The sequence below is a fragment of the Folsomia candida genome, unplaced genomic scaffold, assembly GCF_002217175.1.
Source record: "Folsomia candida strain VU population unplaced genomic scaffold, ASM221717v1 Fcan01_Sc001, whole genome shotgun sequence".
In the NCBI taxonomy this organism is placed as follows: Eukaryota; Metazoa; Arthropoda; class Collembola; order Entomobryomorpha; family Isotomidae; genus Folsomia; species Folsomia candida.
Genome location: NW_019091193.1, coordinates 25,246,462 through 25,265,768, shown reverse-complemented (window position 1 = coordinate 25,265,768; position 19,307 = coordinate 25,246,462). Strand labels below are relative to the sequence as shown.

At 38.9% G+C, this 19,307-nt stretch overlaps 4 protein-coding genes across 30 annotated transcripts; 2 read left to right on the top strand and 2 right to left on the bottom strand.

Annotated features, from left to right (window-relative positions):
* The first annotated feature begins 5 nt into the window (after positions 1 to 5).
* LOC110842348 (keratin-associated protein 10-3) lies at positions 6 to 7,117 on the top strand. Of its 25 annotated transcripts, none has more exons than XR_004834272.1 (11): positions 6 to 396; positions 544 to 701; positions 2,250 to 3,638; positions 4,183 to 4,299; positions 4,506 to 4,730; positions 4,837 to 5,120; positions 5,226 to 5,332; positions 5,442 to 5,514; positions 5,607 to 5,657; positions 5,817 to 6,158; positions 6,626 to 7,117. XR_004834272.1 is itself a non-coding variant. In XM_035849128.1 (10 exons), exons 4-10 carry the CDS (start codon positions 4,863 to 4,865, stop codon positions 6,768 to 6,770), a joined length of 903 nt encoding a protein of 300 aa, XP_035705021.1. In that variant the 5' UTR covers positions 3,089 to 3,638; positions 4,183 to 4,299; positions 4,506 to 4,730; positions 4,837 to 4,862; the 3' UTR covers positions 6,771 to 7,117. The 25 variants fall into 25 exon arrangements, 4 of the variants coding, with proteins under 4 accessions (XP_035704970.1, XP_035705021.1, XP_035705019.1 ...); XR_004834260.1 differs by having other exon boundaries at positions 5,607 to 5,726; XR_004834258.1 differs by having other exon boundaries at positions 5,607 to 6,158.
* Positions 7,057 to 13,751, bottom strand: LOC110842350 (cyclin-Y). 3 transcript variants are annotated; one of them, XM_022088076.2, is made up of 11 exons: positions 13,385 to 13,751; positions 12,857 to 13,269; positions 12,517 to 12,741; positions 12,387 to 12,418; positions 12,187 to 12,286; positions 11,118 to 11,191; positions 9,304 to 9,371; positions 8,772 to 8,846; positions 8,594 to 8,693; positions 8,417 to 8,469; positions 7,057 to 8,312 (listed from the first exon to the last, which is right to left on the bottom strand). In XM_022088076.2, exons 2-11 carry the CDS (start codon positions 12,897 to 12,899, stop codon positions 7,973 to 7,975), a joined length of 1,110 nt encoding a protein of 369 aa, XP_021943768.1. In that variant the 5' UTR covers positions 12,900 to 13,269; positions 13,385 to 13,751; the 3' UTR covers positions 7,057 to 7,972. The 3 variants fall into 3 exon arrangements, 2 of the variants coding, with proteins under 2 accessions (XP_021943768.1, XP_021943769.1); XM_022088077.2 differs by having other exon boundaries at positions 13,418 to 13,751; XR_002547337.2 differs by lacking the exons at positions 7,057 to 8,312; positions 8,417 to 8,469; positions 8,594 to 8,693; ... (4 more) ...; positions 12,857 to 13,269; positions 13,385 to 13,751 and adding exons at positions 9,446 to 9,765; positions 9,829 to 9,900; positions 9,983 to 10,418; positions 10,503 to 10,936 and having other exon boundaries at positions 8,774 to 8,846.
* Positions 13,752 to 13,864: 113 nt separating this feature from the next.
* On the top strand, positions 13,865 to 17,386 carry LOC110842347 (dnaJ homolog subfamily C member 7). Its single transcript, XM_022088070.2, has 10 exons — positions 13,865 to 14,115; positions 14,187 to 14,745; positions 14,832 to 14,920; positions 14,997 to 15,121; positions 15,213 to 15,520; positions 15,607 to 15,760; positions 15,851 to 15,982; positions 16,091 to 16,279; positions 16,435 to 16,615; positions 16,690 to 17,386. The coding sequence occupies exons 2-10, from the start codon at positions 14,339 to 14,341 to the stop codon at positions 16,995 to 16,997; spliced, it is 1,893 nt and encodes a 630-aa protein (XP_021943762.1). The 5' UTR covers positions 13,865 to 14,115; positions 14,187 to 14,338; the 3' UTR covers positions 16,998 to 17,386.
* LOC110842352 lies at positions 17,371 to 18,894 on the bottom strand. Its single transcript, XM_022088080.2, has 3 exons — positions 18,044 to 18,894; positions 17,844 to 17,976; positions 17,371 to 17,763 (listed from the first exon to the last, which is right to left on the bottom strand). The coding sequence occupies exons 1-3, from the start codon at positions 18,609 to 18,611 to the stop codon at positions 17,487 to 17,489; spliced, it is 978 nt and encodes a 325-aa protein (XP_021943772.1). The 5' UTR covers positions 18,612 to 18,894; the 3' UTR covers positions 17,371 to 17,486.
* Between the last annotated feature and the right edge of the window lie 413 nt (positions 18,895 to 19,307).

The following is a 19,307-nucleotide window of genomic DNA, read 5'->3' as shown; positions in this document are numbered from 1 at the left end:
CGTGCGTAATTTGGATCAGCTGTTGGTACAAGTTGTGCTCTTTTATCTGTACATTCGAGCTTGGTTGAAATATAAGTACTTGCTTTTTGTTGTCATTGTTCATCTTCATCTCCATTGTCATGTCACTGCTTCTACCAATTTGCAGCTACGAACTGCCCACGTTGAACAATTGTGATGAAACGTCCTCCCCCCTCGAAATCCAGAGGGTGGAATTTGAAAGTGAGGACGTGCATGGCCCGGAATTGTGTCCTCATTTCTTTTGGAATACATTTTTGCTTAAAAACCGGCCTTGTCTTGTCAAAGGACCAGCAAGAGTCATGAAGGAGTGGCCAGCAATGCGAAATTGGGTCACTTCCTCTGGGGAAATCAATTTTGAATACCTCATAGACGCTTATCGTAAGTACATAACAGAATATAATGGTGTATTGAATTGAACGAGGCAAGAAATTGCGAGGAAAGTTTGCATGCAACACAGGAAAACACAATGTAATTATTCATATCATGTGTGTAACAAATATCCGCTTTTCTCATTACCAATACCAGGAGATGTGCAAGTGCCAGTCACCGAGATCACGAAGGACATTTCGATGGAATATGGGGGAATGAACTGCACCACAATGTCATTTCAGAACTATGTTCAATATTTCTTAAAATACAGAGAAAGCGATTACTCGGCATCAATGCCGTGCCTTTATCTCAAGGTATAATTAACTACATAGGGAACCTTAAGTACTGTCACATCTCGATTTCCTTTCGGATGGTCTTAATTGATAGATAATTTAATGTAACTAAAACTTTGTCATAGAACATACGGTGCAAAATCACTTTTTGCGAAGCTGCAGTAAAACGTGTAATTTTTCCAATGCTTTTAACATAGATAAGAGCTTTCGGAATAATGAAATGAAGTTTATAAATAATATATGTACCTATCCGCAATTTTGTGCTGATCACCAATATGCAAAAAATATGCAAACATTGGCAAATTTTGTTCAAATTGCTAAAATCTGCAAAATTTTCTCAATTTGAATTTCGTCGTTTTTTTAAATTTTAACAAAATTTAAATGTTCAACTTCTTTTAAGTATTTATGCATTGCAAAAGAGTTTTCAAGAAATAATTTTTTTCTTATTGCAACAAAATTGGCGAAAATTCTCAAAAATTGAAACCATATTGAAACACAGTTTTTCATGAAAAAAATACGGTGACCAATGCTAGTTTATTTTACTTATTTTTCAAAATTGTTGGCTATATTTATTTTAATTTTGGAAATTTATATCATTAGCTATTAACATATTCATCAAAATAACTTTTCCACACCTCGTTCGAGATTTTAAGCTGTTTTGCAAAACCGGAAAGACACTCATCTCGGAGGGACCCTATGGGGTCCCTCCATTATGGAGTATATATAGAACGGCATAAATATAGGACACGAGGACACGAGGATAGGAGGATAGGAGGATAGGAAATATAGGATATAGGATCCTATATTTATGCCGTTCTATATATACTCCATAATGGAGGGACCCCATAGGGTCCCTCCGAGATGAGTGTCTTTCCGGTTTTGCAAAACAGCTTAAAATCTCGAACGAGGTGTGGAAAAGTTATTTTGATGAATATGTTAATAGCTAATGATATAAATTTCCAAAATTAAAATAAATATAGCCAACAATTTTGAAAAATAAGTAAAATAAACTAGCATTGGTCACCGTATTTTTTTCATGAAAAACTGTGTTTCAATATGGTTTCAATTTTTGAGAATTTTCGCCAATTTTGTTGCAATAAGAAAAAAATTATTTCTTGAAAACTCTTTTGCAATGCATAAATACTTAAAAGAAGTTGAACATTTAAATTTTGTTAAAATTTAAAAAAACGACGAAATTCAAATTGAGAAAATTTTGCAGATTTTAGCAATTTGAACAAAATTTGCCAATGTTTGCATATTTTTTGCATATTGGTGATCAGCACAAAATTGCGGATAGGTACATATATTATTTATAAACTTCATTTCATTATTCCGAAAGCTCTTATCTATGTTAAAAGCATTGGAAAAATTACACGTTTTACTGCAGCTTCGCAAAAAGTGATTTTGCACCGTATGTTCTATGACAAAGTTTTAGTTACATTAAATTATCTATCAATTAAGACCATCCGAAAGGAAATCGAGATGTGACAGTACTTAAGGTTCCCTTTTAAGTAATTCAATATACAATATCTCGAAAATGGGCAATGACAGTATTAATTTTAATTGTAGGACTGGCACATTCTAGTGAATCATGGCAATGATGAAACTGGTACTCGAACGCCAGAAAAACCATATGAGACACTCCCCATTTTTGCCTCTGACTGGCTTAATGAAACGTCTAGTAAAGATGATGATTATCGTTTTGTCTATTTGGGTCCAAAGGGATCCTGGACCCCACTCCACGCCGACGTGTACGGCTCATTCAGTTGGTCAGTTAATATAGCTGGACAAAAGAAATGGCATTTATACCCACCAGGAAATGAACGCCGATTTCAGATGAGCAACCGTCAATCTCATCCCCAATACAATTCTGAAAATGCAGGCATTGAAGGTCAAGACTTTATTGAAGTAGTTCAACAAGCGGGAGAGACTATTTTCGTCCCCTCGGGTTGGTTTCATGTTGTTTGGAACGTTTCGGACGTGATTTCTATAAACCATAACTGGTTTAATGGAGCCAACATTTGTTACATTTGGCATCAACTGCAGAATGCACTAGCAGAGGTCAAGCAAGAGATTGCAGAATGGACGAGTCTGAAGGACTGTGCAGAGGGGTTTGAAATCAACGATCAAAAGCAGTGCCAACTCATCTTGAAAGCAAATCATGGGATGAATTACAGTTCTTTTTGTGACCTCATTCTCAATATTTGGGAGAAACGTATGGACAGACTGAAAGACTTTGACGACCGGCCGGAGGAGGAGGAGAGGGTCTTGTTGGACCTGGCCATTTTGAGACATCTCATCAACCATCATTTGCTCAACGACGTGGATCTCGCCTCCGAATATAAACAGAAGTTTAATTTTGCAATTTCACAACAACTACCACGCAAGATTATTTGACACTTTATCAATCTATAAGGTTACGACAAATGCCCGAGTTACAAATGAATTTTCATTTTTAAATTGTCGTGGGTTACAGTTTATTTTTTTAATATTTTGGCTGGAGAATTGGTTTTTCGTCCATGGGAGAAAAACCAATTTTAAAATAATTTTAAAAATGAATATTTTATTTATAACTCGACCATTTGTCGCAACCGTTAAGGGTAACTAGGCACTAAATGTCAAGCAATCGTGACTACCACGAGAATAGATTTTGATTTTGTTGGTTGGTTCTCCTGCCAACGCATTTTATGATAGTGGCGAAATTGTGTCTCGAGCTGTAATTGGTTGATTACTTTTTGTAACAACGTTTCTCATTGGTTAAATTTTCCTGGCGACCTTTTCGCCGAGAGTATAAAAGGTCAGACTCAAAATGCGAGCCCTTCAGTAGCTTCCAGGAATTGCAGCCATCATCATCGTCCTTCTCTCTCCTCTTCCACCTTCCAAATTCTTGTTCTCAACTCCCAACCTCTTCCCAAATTTCCAGTCGACATGTCCTGCTGTGGTGGATCATCTGGTGGCGTGAGTAAAAAAATTTTTCGATTATTTGTTACCCCTGCGCTCGCATTCATATTCTATGCAAATATTTCTCATCACACGAGCTCGTCTCGTTTCGTTTCAATTTTCGCTTTTCAAAATCAAACCCGTAAATTTTGCGTAAATTTAGTTTTCATGTCCTCGTAATTTTTATTTCATTTGTCATTTCTTCTCGATTTTTTCGTCCCGTCCTTCCGACCACCACTTTCCTCTGTCACTTTTCCTCTACTCCTACGGTTTAACATTATCAATTAAAATCGCTTGTCACCTTGCTCACCATAATGCTGCATGTAAAAATACTTTTTGCGCTACTTTCTATATGTATATTTGCGTTATGCGCTGCGCTGCTGTAAAAAAAATAACAATTTATACTCCTAATCATCACATCACCTAACCATTACATTTTCATGCTGCGTTGCGCTTCTCTCATTTTCACTCTTGCTCATTCCATGGCGTCGAATCTCGTCCGGGATCATCCTCGTCCTAAGATCAAGCAGTCGTTAGAATAAATTTTTTCCAATTTTTTTAGCGAGGTCAGAACTGTTGCAATTTGTACAGCTTAATGCAAGACCCGTGTTATCAAAAGTTGTGTTGCAACCAAAGGCGGCAGGTGTGCTATACCCCATTTATTCCGAGCTACGAACGGGTACTGGTAGTTTCTCTTTTTCACCACCTCACTCATTCTTCTTCTCAATTTTCTTTAACTAACGAGAAAGAACAATGACTGTTTGGTCTTAAGATACGATTGATGGAGGTCAAAGTTTTCTAACTATTTCCTATGTTTTTACTCCCCTTTTCGCTCTATTTGTCGCCCAAATCATCAAATCGTTCCCATCCTTTCTAATTCAAAAGTGTGAAGAGGAGGTTAAAATGGGAAAGCTGCTTGGTTTTGATTATCAAAGAAAGTGGTTCTGTGAACGTAACGTATATTTATGCAAGGTCTATGGACAATGCGGAGGTAACGCCCGTTCATCCTGTGGTACGCCGCCCTGTGCCCCCCGCGTCCCCAGTGTTGTGGATCACCATGTTCCATCAGTCCGTGTTGTCCTGCACCCAGGCTGAGCTTGTGTCAACCAGGTTACTGCATTATGTCTAGTTTGGCGAAATAGGGTCACACAATGGCTTAGACTTGCTTGGGTAGAGTTGCTAAATAAACGCGGTCGCACCTTTCATTTGCATATAGATCCATGTGGCCCATGTTGTGCACCCATGCCACCTTGTCCTCCTCGGTGTCCACCCAATCCAGTGTTCCCAAAAGTAATCCTCAATATCCTCATCACCATTATCTTTTCCCCTCAGAATTATCTCACAGGCGTCAATTGCATGGTAGGTGTGTTGTCCCCCGCCTTGCTGCCCAGATCCTTGCATCAAGCCCAGTCGAAAGTGCTTCATCCCCCCTCCGTGCTGTCCCAAACCATGTTGCAAGAAGATGGCCTTGGTCGTGAGCTCTCCCATCTGCCCTCCAAAGTAATCACCCCGCCCCTTAATTCCTTACACTTTTTCCAATGGCAGATTAGTTGAGTGGCTGACTCGTATATTATTTCATTCTGATATGTTTGCTACCACGATTAGATGTTGTCCACCGCTACCATGTTGTGAACCACAAAATTGTCCCGATCCCTGTGCCAGAGGTCAATCTTCATGTTGTGGCCCTTGCTGTCCATCACCAGCCATGATTGGTACAACATTCTCATCATCACAATTCATACATTCTTGATCATTAAAATGGCTTGTTCATAACTTGCTTACATTCATATTATTGGTAACTAAATCCTGGGATTTTGTTAGTTCGGCCTCTTCGAAACAACTGCTGTCCTCCTCCACCCAGAATCCCAAACAATCAGCAGTGCCCGATCCCTTGGTAAAAGCGATTCATCGCATATATATTGAATCCATTCATTTCCATACGTCACGGTCAGCATGGCTCTCATACAACTGTATTTCTGTGCGTAGTTGCAATCCTCTCCCACCTTGCTGCGTAATAGTGAAGCCGTGTCAGCCCAGGTGCCCCCCTTCACCTTGTTGTCCACCACCCACGCTTTGTGCTCCCGCATGTCCTCAACCTGACCCAAGGTCTGCTCCTCTCCTCCTTCCTAATTCCATTGATCAACGCATCTCCCAAAGGGTCACCTTCATTAACCTCTCTGCTGCTTTCTCTGTTAGGTGTTGCCCAAAGCCCATGGTGGTGAGCTTCAAGTGTCCGACTTCCGTTAGTCCCATGGCACCGCGAGAGGACTGTCCTCAGCAGGTCTCGTGGCCATCCCCTCCCAAAATCGACATGTGCTGTTCCAGTAACTGTCCTCCCAAGGAGCGCGACATGTGTTTCATGACGGTGCGACCAATGCCACCATCTTGCTGCCCACCCAAAGGCAATTGCGGAGGAATATCGGGTGGTAACGGTTCTCGCCAATGTTGTAAACCAAGATGGAATGGCAGTCCGATTACCAAGTGTGCATCTCAATCTGTCGACTTTTCCGTCCCCCCACTCGCATCTCTCTCGCAAAGGTAGCCCCAGTCGATACTTGTCTTTCTTATCGGTGGCTTTAGTTGAACCAGAATCAAGGTCAGGCGAATCATTCCCTTTCTTCACATTAAGTAGTAGCCTCTATCTAAAATTGTCTGCACGAAAGCAATTTCACACTACTAGTAACAACTGCACAAGCAATCCTGGGTGTAATTAATAATTTCTCAAGCGACGGACGGTGGTGCACAAGGCGGACGGGGTGCCATTTTATCTTGGCAATTATATTTAAATGCATGCACTTGACGAAACCTCAGTTGACGCGAGACAGAGTGCCCAAGTTTAAAGTACTTTACTAACAATAATAAAAGCAGTATATGTGGCGTGGGAAATGGTATTTATCATTCGTCTGGCCTTCCTTCTCATTCTCAGCCAATCCTTCGATCATTTTTTATTTCTCAATTCTTGTCAATGATTCCCCCAATTTCTGATCAATGTTTAAAATGTGCAGATACAACTGTTGGGTGTGTAGTGTCCCCCCAGCCACTGACAGCAATTTGTGCCCCTCTCGATTTTCATCGCGTGTAGAGAATTCTGCTTGTCAAATGGTGGCCGTGATGAGTCCGATTGAGTCGGCTGGAGATTGTTGCGTCTAATCAACTGAGGTTTCATCAATTGCTGGCAATTTGTATGCATATTTGTGTCTATAATCATGCATTTATTTGTAACCATCTCTTCCAAGGTGGTCGTTGCTGCTAGTTCTGTAACTGACCAGTGACGAGACGATAGGATGTGATGCGATATGGACCCACACCCCACGCAGGACATCAAAATTACCGGTATTGAAGTAATATAAATATCCCCAGTTTACTCTAATGCTATTCCCATTTCTCTTGCTTATCTCGATGTAAATTTTCCCTTCAAATTTCAATTGTGCTAAAATTCAATCATGCTACAAATTTATTTTCGACAAAATAAATATAAATCACCATACAATTCAGTATAACTTCTACCTTGTTTCAGTGTCAAATCATTTCACTTAAAAAATAGTTCAATCATAGTTCTCATTCTCTAGACTTGGTTATTACTTGTTACTGGTTTGACAAAATGTTAAAAGTATCATTCATTAACTGATAGTTATATATAATAAGTAGTACAGTACATACTGCAGTAAATAGCATAGTCGTATAATAATACATAGTTAATAATAATAGTTGTTAGCTCATAAAATTATGTGGAAAGTCTTTGAATAATCTCTAGAGTAATATTGGGGTAGCATTCACTTGTTTGGTAATCGTCATTCTTGCTTCATACCATCTTTCTTGGTCGCATTATTATAGCAGTTTGTGTGTTCTATCGTACTTGTGCATATGATAAAAAAATTGACACAAAATATGGAAAAGTTAATCAAAAAAGTACGAGAGATGACAAGTAATACAAATGGCATCATATTGTTGAAATCACTTACGACGACGAGTCAGAATAACAAGCCGGGTCAGTTTCGTAATAAATAGTCAGGCGGACTATCCTCTCTGCTCCCCCTCTACTACCTACATGTCTGCCGTCCCATCTCACATATCTGATCATCAGGTTAAGACTAGAGAAACTCATAATTAATGTGATCAAACGACAGTAAAAGTACATAATTCGTAGGAGTAATATTTGTCATTTTACTGTACCACCCTGTCACATCCAACGGAGCGACTTGGTTTTTGGCTACTAGTAATAGTAAGAATAGTCTCAAAATCACTGGAGTCGACACGATTGATTTAACATAGTAATAAAAAAGTACACGTGCGTGTTGGTGTTATTTTATAAATGCTAGATAAAAAGGGTACGTCTCGTTAATAAATGTGCATTATGAGAGAATGGCAGCACTTGACTTAGACCCGTTGGACACTCCTTCCAAGCTGTTCCATCTTCGCATCACCTGTCCGTTTGTAAAGCCGTTGATGTGAATCATCATGCCAGACGTGTCGGGGGTGGTGGGTGCGGTGGATTTATCACGAATTCCCATCGCCATGTTGGACATTGCTTCTAATCTCATTGCCCTATCCTTGTTCAGAGGTTCGGGAGGAAGAGTCAGGTCGTTGGCTTCGGCGAGGGTCCGAAGATCAAAGTAATACTTGGCATATACACTCGAGGGAACGTTGATGTTGAATTGAAGAAGTTCGAGACACTGGCGTTCTAACTCATTCCTGTTAATCATGAATTCATTAGAGACGTAATTATCCTTGAAATAAGCATTATCCATCCAGCCATGTACTTAATATTTATATTAATATTTAGAAAAAATGCTTACATATCCTCCACACTGATATCTTTAAGTATGTGACAATAGTCCACATTCCACACCTGGGAATAGATTAGCGTTATTATAATCTCTTTCAACATTGACAGGAAACTCGATGTTTCAAGTCACATATCTATTTCCCTTATCTTTCATATTCCATTATTAGTAACTTTTGATCTCACTTACGGCTTGGTCATCCCACACTTTTGAAGCCAGCAATACCGAGCCTAGGACCATACGCCTCCAATTTGAAGGCATAATATCCATCTCAGCGTAAGTCAACAGCCTACAATAATTAGTTGATTATTAAAACGACGATTTATGCAACTTTCCTTATACTTTTATTAAATTACTATTAATTAACCTTTCCAAGTAGACTAGAGCAATGATAGCGCATTCCGCCGTTAGCTGGGCTGCATTAAACAGAGTTCTCACAAACCTACAACGACAAAAATATTTTTAATAGGAATTCAACCCAGACTTGTTTGTGATTTGTGCAGTTTGATAGACCAACTCTTTATGAATAACTTATAAAGGGGTTCCGCACTTTCACCATTGCGCAAAATTCAGCGACTTATGGGCGCTGCATGAACGCGAAGACATTGACCCCGCATGGGAGTGCGAGAATTGGAACGAGGAAGTGAGAGTAATATGACACAGTTTCTTTGAAAAACAACGAGTTTTGTGACCATGCAGCAACATAAGTCGCTAAATTTTGCACATTTGCGAAAGAAAATGTTTCTCTAAAGAGTTGGTCTATCAAACTGCGTGGATCACAAAATGGTTTGGGTTGAACATTGCTAAACCCAGACCACTTGATATTTATCATGTGCACTTTCATAATATTATTAACAACGCAAATCATTGAACGTCGTTATCATCTTCCAAGTTTATACCTATAAATTTGCCGGTGCTCGGGGTTATGGACGTCAGGTGGGGGGCCATCCTTGGAGAGTGGGTGGGTCTAGAATTGAAAGTACTTACGTTTTTTACATATTACACTCGTACATCTAAAACTTTAACAAAAATACTACTAACAATAACGAATTTTTATTTGTACGCAATGAAAAGAGTTGTTGTCAATAATTAAATCGATTTTAAGACGGGGACACAAAACAAATGTTAAAAATCTAAATAAGTCGATATTTCTTGAATTGAGGAAATTGATCAACTGGAAGGAGATGTTGTGCAAGTGGAAGGAAAGGCCTGTTCTGAGTTGCGAATCGCCTGGCTTTGTGGAAATTTGATCGAGTTATCTTCGTCGTGTACCCAACTTTTCGCAGGAGTGCATGATTCAGAATTTCCCATGTGCATGTGTTTCCATCTGGTTTCACTCGTTTCTTCATTTGTTTAACATTCTGTAATGATATTTTAATGAGTTGGTTGTGAATAAAGGCCAGGTTACATCTACTCATCCTCACCTTCCAAAATTGTTGCCATTTAAAGGCATTTTCTCTGTTTTCAGTAGTCGTTTGACCACTGAACACAAAATTCTGCGAGAAGAATACAGTATTCATTCATTATTACGGGAAAATTGTGAATGATGAAATTTGATATATTATTAATTTGATTTACCTGTCGATAACAAACAGCACCTTTGTTCATCAACTCTACGAGGCGAGATTGAGCTGTTTTATTTTTGGTTTGTTTTAGGTGAATGCACGTTTCCTTTCGAGAGGTTGCAAAATACAGAAAGAAAGTGAATCTTTCTGTATATTTTTCCATTTCATACGTATTCATTAATCCCACATCAGTGGTCCCAGGAACGAAATAGGCAACAAAAAATGTAGCATGATATGGTAAATGCATTTCTTCTTCTCCGGCAAGATCATTGTAATACTTGTCAAACTCTTGAAATGATGGACTATTTTCATCGTCCTCAGATGTCACATCTTCTATTTCCAATAATGGAGTTTTTTCCTGTTCTTCTAGTTTTATAGCAGATGTCAAGCTCTTTGATGCACTTTTTCTGGAAGCAAACTGCCTCATTCTTGCTAAATTGGCTGTGCGCCTGAAATAAATAAAATGACACACAATTATATGTAGTAAATTTAGTACTTACTAATAATATATATACGTAATTGTGCAAACTTACATTTCATCCGATGCATTATGTATCCGAGAGATGTGTGAATCAAATGATCCTTGACTATTGCTCTTGAAATTGCAAGCTTTGCTTTTGTCACCTTTACAAACGTAAATGAACTTCTTTTCTTCAACATCCCGAGTTTGAATTGACTTGTTAAATTTTAGTGACATTTTAGACCCTTTCACTTTAGCTGGTTTAGATTTGTGAACTTTATTTACGTGACATCTAAATTTCTTGACATCGTCAGTCATATACGGTCCTTTTTTACTTGCACAACCCTTCCCACCACCATTGCATATATAAACAGCTTGCCTCTGTTCCTTATCCAGGTCTCCTTGTTTTTTGTTGAACTTATCAACAATCGTTTCTTTCACAAGTGATTTTCCCATATTTACTCCAAAATATAAATTTAATTTCAAGGGGAATTTTTCAGCCTTTGTTTATCCTCCAAGTTCAGTACAAGTGCTTGACTGAAATGATGACACATGAACATCACTCTACCTACACTCAGGTTAGAGAATGTAAGTGAAGGAATGGGGCCAATCGGGGTTTCTCCATTCAGGCTTACGTAACTAACTAAATACAAACCTGAATTTGGAGGGTGAGTAAGCAAACACTTACCCTTTCGTCAAAAATATCCATGGCCCTTTCCGAGTTGCGGTTTCGAATATGATAGTAAATTGCGAGACTTAAACCTATAGAGACATGCAAAAGTTAACATTAGTAATATATTGAGGGTATTCATTGAGGGTATTCATTATTTCTTCGTATCCATCGTATCGTAAAATAGTTTACGAAGAAAAAACAAGGGGTCAGGTTTAGTAAAAATCGTAAGCGTAGTAACGTGATTTTCGATGAGAAAATCTTACGACGCTTACAAAATCTCGTAAGCGTCGTAAGTTATTTTACGATACGAAGAAATAATGAATACCCTCGTTATTTCTTCGTATCCATCGTATCGTAAAATAGTTTACGAAGAAAAAACAAGGGGTCAAGCTCAGGGTTCGCTACCCCGGGTTTTTGTGGGTTGGGGTTTTTGGGGTTTTTGTGGGTTTTTGGGGTATCAAATCTCCGGAAAAACCCTAATGCTTAATGGGGTTTTTGCGGGTTTTTGTGGGTTTTTGCGGGGTTTTTGTAGGAGTTTGAGGCAGATTGAAACAAAATCCCTTAAACTACAACGTAGATCAATGCTAATTAACTTTTCTGCTTCATCTTGAAATTTTGAGAATTTTCATTTGCGACTTGAATTTCCAAATGTCATTGCATATTTCCAGGTTTACATGTCAAACATGAATTTTCGATGTAAAAGTCCAAATGAATGATAACGGTTAAAATTGCATGTTAAAATTGTATACTAAATTAGTTTATCTCTAATATATAATTTTAGGAATTCTGGTTCAACCTGCCCCAAAATCTACAAAAACCCACAAAAACCCACAAAAACCCCAAAAACCCCGGAAAAACCCCCGGGGTTGGGTTTTTCTACAAAAACCCCGGGGTTTTCCGAACCCTGGTCAAGCTTAGTAAAAATCGTAAGCGTAGTAACGTGATTTTCGATGACAAAATCTTACGACGCTTACAAAATCTCGTAAGCTTCGTAAGTTATTTTACGATACGAAGAATACTAAGGATACGAAGAAATAATGAATACCCTCATTGTAACTTTAAGGTTACAACCAAAAATTTATACATTTAAGGGTATTCTTAAGATTAGGCTGAGAGACGGTGGAATCATCCAGGAAAATTGTGGAACATGACGAGCTCTTCTTCAATGGGCTAGGATCATGGATCTGAGTTATAACAATTAGAACAAATTAATTATTAGATCAATTAAATGCACGATCAGCAGGCAGTAGAAAATAGAAATGCTTTGTCTGTATGTCTATTTACCTGATTCATACTCTTCTTCCTGATCATGCCATCTGCAAAAATACGAGAGTTTGCGATTAGTAATTATATTATAACCCAAACTAAGTAACCAGAAACAATTAATTAGCTTCTTTTTCCACTTATGACTAACTTTGAATAGCTCTCTTTGACTTTTCAATGAAGAGCGTGGTAGCCGAGGGATGCACGGAAGGGTCACGATCTAAATCATCAGGTTCTCGCTCACTAATGTGTTGTAGGTTGGGCCCGCTTTCCTCCCTTTTCATGGATTCGTGCCCTGGATCATGACCAGGATAGTCGTCCAACTCGTGGTGGTTGTCCTTTGGCCAATGATTCGACTTTCCTTCAGTCACAGATCCTTTTTAAAAATGGTAATAACTTCTTAACTATATGACATCGCCACTTTATCAAGTGAGGTTACTTTTCATTTAAATGTTTATTAGCATGTAGTATAAATGTGCAAGTATTCTTACGTCGACTTCCACGCCAGGCACAACAACTATGTTTGTTTCCCATACTTGCGTTTATGCAATTGACACCTTACTATAATTTTTGGTACTAAATAAAGGTATTTCAAACAGTCTCAAAGTTTCCTCCTGTGTGTGTGTGAGTGAGCTCTTCTTGTTCTCAAATACTTCCAAATTATGATTCTGAATGTAATTCTGAATAGTGAATGTTATGTATTATTAGAAGAAGAACCACCCAATCGGAATGTTTGGTTGCAATGATGATGAATTTGGACAATGCCAATAATTGTTCTACTGCTGTTGCCTCCGCCTTTCATTTCATCTCTCCACAAAAGTCAGTAGGGATCTTTCAAGTCGTCGTCGTCCTGCACCCGCTCAATCACAACATCCTTGTCGTCGTCGTCATCATCATCAACAATCTAAACCAGTTTAATACATTTAATTATAATATTTCAACTGGAAATTTTCAAGTATGAAAAAAGTCATCCCAAATCGTGCAAACTAAAATCTACCAAATCTGAGTATAAAATGTACCGCATATAATACTCAGCCGCCAGTAAGTAATACCGGTTAATAGTTTATTCCTTTCACGTAGCACGAGACGACAACATGATAGCAGGCAGATCCACCAACTTCGGTTTCGCCCAACTCTGGTGGTTCCGGTCAGACTTTGGGATCAGTTATCGAGAGGGTTATCTGGTTAATCTGTGTGGTCGTCTGTCTGTTTTGATCTCGATTCGCTTTCATAGAACTTTTTTTAAAATTTGATTCCAATCCATTGTTTGCTCACTGTCTGCGTGTCGCGTGAGACGTTTGCGCGGGGGATTCAACTCTGCCTTTGGCTCCATCACTGCTGCTCGACGTCACTGCTCAGCATCCACAGACTCCGTCCTCCACCAATTTCTAGAACACTCGAGAAGTTTGGCCTCCAATAAATCCCTGCAAACGTAGTGAGGGCTCTTGTTTCGTAAATTGCGATTGCAGCATACATTGCATTGCCCTCTTTTTTCTCTATCAGAGTCCTCGAAAAAGTTTTTTTTTCTAAATTGTATGAAATATTCGAAATATTTGATTTCGAAAAGTTACAATTGCGGACTATACTAACTTGTGTGGTCTCTCCTGCGCCACTACATCACAAGGAGAGGAGGACGCTCTGGTAGGAAAGCACAACATAGTTAAAAATATACACTTCAAAAAGTCTTCAACAAAGGCTACGACGACCAGTGTAAAGAGAAGACCGAAGGGTGTTGTTGATAACAAGAAAGGTAACTAGGCGTCATAATATACATTACGATTACGATTTCAGCCTTCAAGTACAAACTTCATTTTTACACAGTGCTTTGGACTACTCACCACCAACAAAGCAAGAAGAAGCGACTTTATCCTGCCACAATAATCACAAATTTGCCCGAAGACTCAAAGGAAGAGGTGGCACGGGTAAATCCAATATTTTTGGTAGAAGATTCTTCAGACGGGGCGTCAGCAACCATGGAGGTTGAAGATTGTGATCAAGACGATATCAACACGACTGGTCCGGGGGGAGATGCTAATCTAAGAAAATTTAGCTCAAGAGTTGGGAAGCCAAGGGTTGAGATTTCTTCCATAGATTCCGATGATGACGATGAACCTGAAATTTTGGAAAGCAACTTTGAAGCCAAGAAGACTCCCAATAATATCAAGAAACAGCAAGTTCTCAAGAATCCCCTACACGTCACAAAAGAACCAGAATTTATTGATCTCACTGAGGAGGATCAAGACATGGTGTCCGAAGCTGATGATTCTGATATCATTGTGGAGGGTATTGTGGAGGATCAATCAAGACATATGGAAGAGGAAGATGATGATGATGACGATCTTCCCGTGTTGGTTGAAGTTCCTCCACTTTCAAAGAAGGAGTAAGTCAATTCCATCCAATTTCATATACATCGTATACATTAATTCATAAGTACTAATGTATTCTATTTAATATTTTCCTTTTTAGTATGGCTGAAGATCATCGCAAAGTTGGCAACAATCATTTCAAGTTGGCCGAATACAATCAGGCCCTGGCAGCTTACAACAGAGCGCTCGGTAAAGTTACTTATTTAAAATGGACTTCATCAACTCAAATTCAACTAACGATTCTGTGTATGGTTTTTAACTTCAGATCTGCTTCCAACCGAGGCTTCGTATTATGGAAATCGTGCTGCGTGTCTTATGATGATGAAAAGATTTTCTGAAGCACTTTACGACTCTCAACAGTCGCTCAAGATAGATCCGACATATGAAAAGGTGAATAGCATTTGCTTAATTTAAATTTATCATGCCATTCTGAAATAACTTGATACGCATTAAACTAATATTAATTTCATTCGATTTTCAGAGCTACTTACGAATTGTCCGAGCAAATCTATCGTTGGGTGACGTGAATGCGTGTGAGACAGCAATTCAGCAGTACGATCAATTGTGCAGAGGCATGACAGACATCTTACCTGAAAAACAAAAGCTGCAAGACCTTAAAAAGTTCCTGGCCGATATGACGGCTTCCACAAATCGCAAGGATTATCGGCGTGTGTTGTTTTTATGCGATCGTGTTTTGGAGATTGCCAACGGAGATATGGACAACAAAATTCGCAAGGGCTACATGTTGACTAAATTGGGGCGACACAATGAGGCAGCAGATGTAGCAACGTAAGTTGCATTTGGACTTTGTGATCACTCGTTACTATACAATGCATATCAAGATTTTATAAACTAATGTAACTATCTATTTTTAGAGATATTATGACAGTTGATGGGCATAACGTGGATGCTCACGTAATTAAAGCACTGTGTCACTACCAGCTTGACAACATGGATAAAAGTCTATCGTTCTTTCGAGGAGCGCTGCAACGCAGCCCAGATGCCGTGGAGCCAAAGGTTCTGTACAAGGTAAATCAATGATGTTTGTCGAACTAAAATTTACATTTACATGATCTATAAATATATGACCACGGTATTTTCTTGTGTCCAAATAAATAGCAAGTGAAACATGTTAAGGAGCAACGTGAAATTGCCAGTGAGCTATATACCCAAGGGAAATATGAAGAATCCAAAGCTCTTTACTTGGAGTGTGTTAAACTCGTCAGTGGTGATGACGATAATCTCAAAAATGTAAGTTTCATCCATATCATTCCTGTCATCGTCATCTAAGCAAGATACCGAGTGTTTGAGATGTAGTTTAATGAATAATCACGTGGTATTGAAAATGTATTTATGCAGACCTGCCTGGAGTCCAAGTTTAACTTTAATCTGTCGCTCATTTACAACCAACAACGGATGTATGATGATGCATTGCAGTACGCAAATCGAGCAATCGAGATTAATACTGCGTACTACAAAGCCTACATGCATCGAGCCAGAATCAACAATGCAAAAGAATTATACGAGGAGGCCGTACGGGACTTTGAGGTAATTTCTTACACTTTCAACAAGTAATTGTACCGCAATTGAAACATTTAATTTTTTTTCTTGTGTATATCTCATTGTCTGTTAAACTATAAATATGCACGCTGTATGCTAAAATTGTCATTTCTAAAATCTTTGTTGTACACAACGAAACATAGGCTGCGTTAAAACTGGATCCCACGAAACGAGATCTTCTAAGAAACGAAATTCATAATGCCAAAGTTGCTGCAAAACGAGCAAAGAGGAAGGATTATTATAAAATATTGGACATTCCAAAGGGAGCTACGGATAATGATATTCGGAAGGCTTATAAGAAGCGAGCCTTGTTACACCACCCCGGTAAGAGAGAGATCATCAAGTTAATAATCTAGCTCTGTCCTGTTAATAATTCAGTGTGCTTTTTTGTTTCAAAGATCGACATGCTGGGGCGACTGAATCCGTGCAGAAGGAACAGGAAAAGCATTTCAAAGATGTTGGTGAAGCTTATGAAGTCTTATCTGATCCCAAAAAGCGTATCCGATATGATCAAGGACATGATTTGGATGTCGGGCAAGGCGGCAGTTCGTTCGTTGATCCTTACGACGCAAACCAGCTATTTCAAATGTTTTTCTCATCAGGAGGGATGAATGGGGGTGGAGGAGGAGGACGAGGTCATGGTCCCCGCTACTACAGCTCGACTGGGCGGGGAGGGGGATGCTCCTACGGAGGGTTTCAACGCTAAGCAAAAAAATAGTAACACTTAAAAATCATCTGCTTCATAGACACTTTTTGAAATTACTTGTAAATGTATAAAGAGAGAGTACGACGGTGAGTACGACGAAACGCTGCAGAAGTTTCCAATTAATCGTTACAGTCATAAAAATAATTGTCAACATACAAGTCGGTATATAATTACTTCATATATTACGATATTAAGGTAATGTACATATACAATAATATACGTAATATAAATTAGATATTGCGCAGTCGCCTTTTATATTTAAAAGGCGACTAAAAATTTAAATAGCAACTCGACACCAATATGCATGATTGAAATTAATAATCATTAATAATCATTAATTGTCGGGTGCAAAAGAAATCAGAGCCGAATAAAGTATGTTGTTAATTTCATATTTATTTTCTGGTCCTTATTGTCTATTAGTTTAATGCTACAAAGTACAAACTGCTAAAACCTAAACTGACAAGTGGGATGGTCCATATTATAGTCTTACTATTTAATCATGTTGAGTAACTGTATAATATCTGGATCTCTGGTATTGTAAAGGTCATCAAACATTGGACCAACAGTCCATAACATTTCCAAGTCGAAGTGGTCACGCTGGGCTTGTAGAAACAGATGAAGGACTATATTTCCCAAGTCCAGTGCAATCCATCCTTGCACGCCATTTTGAGTCACAATGTGAGGAATGAGGTCCGTCTGCTTGAGATTTTTCATTTTAAACCTCTTCCGGACGTAGGTGGCCATCGCGAGAAGATGTTGAGGGCTTCTGTCGTTCATCCCCATGGTCAAGCAACAACAAAGAAATTAGTGATGTCCATTGCCTTTATCTTTTTATATCGGTAATACCTGCAGGTCACAATGATCATGTGGTCAGCATAGTCGACCTCTTTGGGTATCGTAATGGTTACCACTTCAACGCACTTTTCTTTTCGTAAGAGGTCCACCAATTCGGGCATATCAAACACTCCGGTTTTGCCTCCTGCGCGATGGAAAATTAACTTATAGACTCAGAATAACTAGTAATTGTAAAATAAATAAATACTCACTCTTCAAGAACTCGGGTGAGGGTTGGTATACGACGTGGGTATTATCCACCGTTTGTGGATTCCATATCTCATCAATCACGTCCTGAATAATCCTTTGTTGATTCTCAAATGGAACGTAGGCCTCGGAAATGGACTCTTGGAGCTTCAAGGACGCATCTTCCTCATCCTTGCCGTAGAGGTCATCATCTATGACCTGCTCTTGATGATTGACTGTTCGATTTTTATATAGTGCTTCCTCTCGTTCCAACTCGTCCAATACTCTCTGTTCCTCTTCCGTTAGTTGGCCATCAGCTTTCCTCTGATGAGAGGTTAAATAATTACTGTTGTGAGTTTGTGAAAAACGTTGCACTACTTGTGGGACAGATATTTTGCAAGGACACCAAGACTGACTAGTTGCATCAAAGTTTTGAAATGGTCTTTGAATAGGTGAGCCACTCATGCAACGACGAGGGTTGACCCGTTGAAGCCTCCAACTAATTAATGAGCTACTATCGTTAATTACAATGTCTGACAAAGGTAATTGGGACTTTAAAAATGCTTTCGCAACCTTGATCTTGGTTCGATTCATGATTTACTATATTAATTAAGTAGTTTTTGCTGTGTACAGCTAATATTTAGTTTGTTGCAAATGTCTCAAATTGGAACAGTTGAAGTCAATGTATAAATATAATAACAATGCAACTCATGACGCTAATAGTTAATTTTATTTAAGTAAGGAGCAATTAAGTATATATTATAATTAAACCACAAAAGAACAACTTCAACATTGCAAATATTTGCAAATGCGATGGCCCGGGATAAAATCTGGATTCCCAATAATTCCCACGTGTTTCATTCCGACTGTGTTGTTGACTCGCAGACTATGAGTATAATAAATAATTGATTGAATTATTATAAAGCACCTGATAACAAACTCGAAATACGAATAGAAATGTTGAGTGGTTCAAAGTTGTCCTATTGTGACCTAAACATCCCTGTTGGGCCCCGATGCAGAGAGGTGTGTGAACATGCTTTCAAACGTAAGTCAATAAGCAATTTTGAAATACTTTTAAACTAAATATACTTTGCACATTCTGTCCTTGAATGCACGCTATTTTTGCTTTCAACTAGTCGGATATGAGGTCGTGGCAATAAATACACCAGTCGTGGCCAAGGCCTGTCTCTCATCTTCCAGCGGCCAGCGACCTGGAAAACGCCGAAAGTTGGAAGAGCGAACGGGAGGAGCATTATCTGCTGCAGCTGCTGCGTCCACGTCCTCCGCGGG

Coding starts and splice junctions, on each gene's coding strand:
- LOC110842350 (XM_022088076.2), bottom strand. CDS start 12,899: ATGGGAAACAAACATAGTTGTTGTGCCTGGCGTGGAAGTCGAC. Junction 12,742..12,856: donor TGCCTGGCGTGGAAGTCGAC/GTAAGAATACTT, acceptor ATTTTTAAAAAG/GATCTGTGACTGAAGGAAAG. Junction 8,694..8,771: donor GCTCTAGTCTACTTGGAAAG/GTTAATTAATAG, acceptor TAATTATTGTAG/GCTGTTGACTTACGCTGAGA.
- LOC110842347 (XM_022088070.2), top strand. CDS start 14,339: ATGGAGGTTGAAGATTGTGATCAAGACGATATCAACACGACTGGTCCG. Junction 14,921..14,996: donor AGCTTACAACAGAGCGCTCG/GTAAAGTTACTT, acceptor TTTTAACTTCAG/ATCTGCTTCCAACCGAGGCT. Junction 15,761..15,850: donor AGCCAAAGGTTCTGTACAAG/GTAAATCAATGA, acceptor CCAAATAAATAG/CAAGTGAAACATGTTAAGGA.
- LOC110842348 (XM_035849077.1), top strand. CDS start 120: ATGTCACTGCTTCTACCAATTTGCAGCTACGAACTGCCCACGTTGAAC. Junction 397..543: donor ATACCTCATAGACGCTTATC/GTAAGTACATAA, acceptor TACCAATACCAG/GAGATGTGCAAGTGCCAGTC. Junction 702..2,249: donor TGCCGTGCCTTTATCTCAAG/GTATAATTAACT, acceptor TTTTAATTGTAG/GACTGGCACATTCTAGTGAA.
- LOC110842352 (XM_022088080.2), bottom strand. CDS start 18,611: ATGAATCGAACCAAGATCAAGGTTGCGAAAGCATTTTTAAAGTCCCAA. Junction 17,977..18,043: donor CTCACCCGAGTTCTTGAAGA/GTGAGTATTTAT, acceptor TCCATCGCGCAG/GAGGCAAAACCGGAGTGTTT. Junction 17,764..17,843: donor ATGATCATTGTGACCTGCAG/GTATTACCGATA, acceptor GATGAACGACAG/AAGCCCTCAACATCTTCTCG.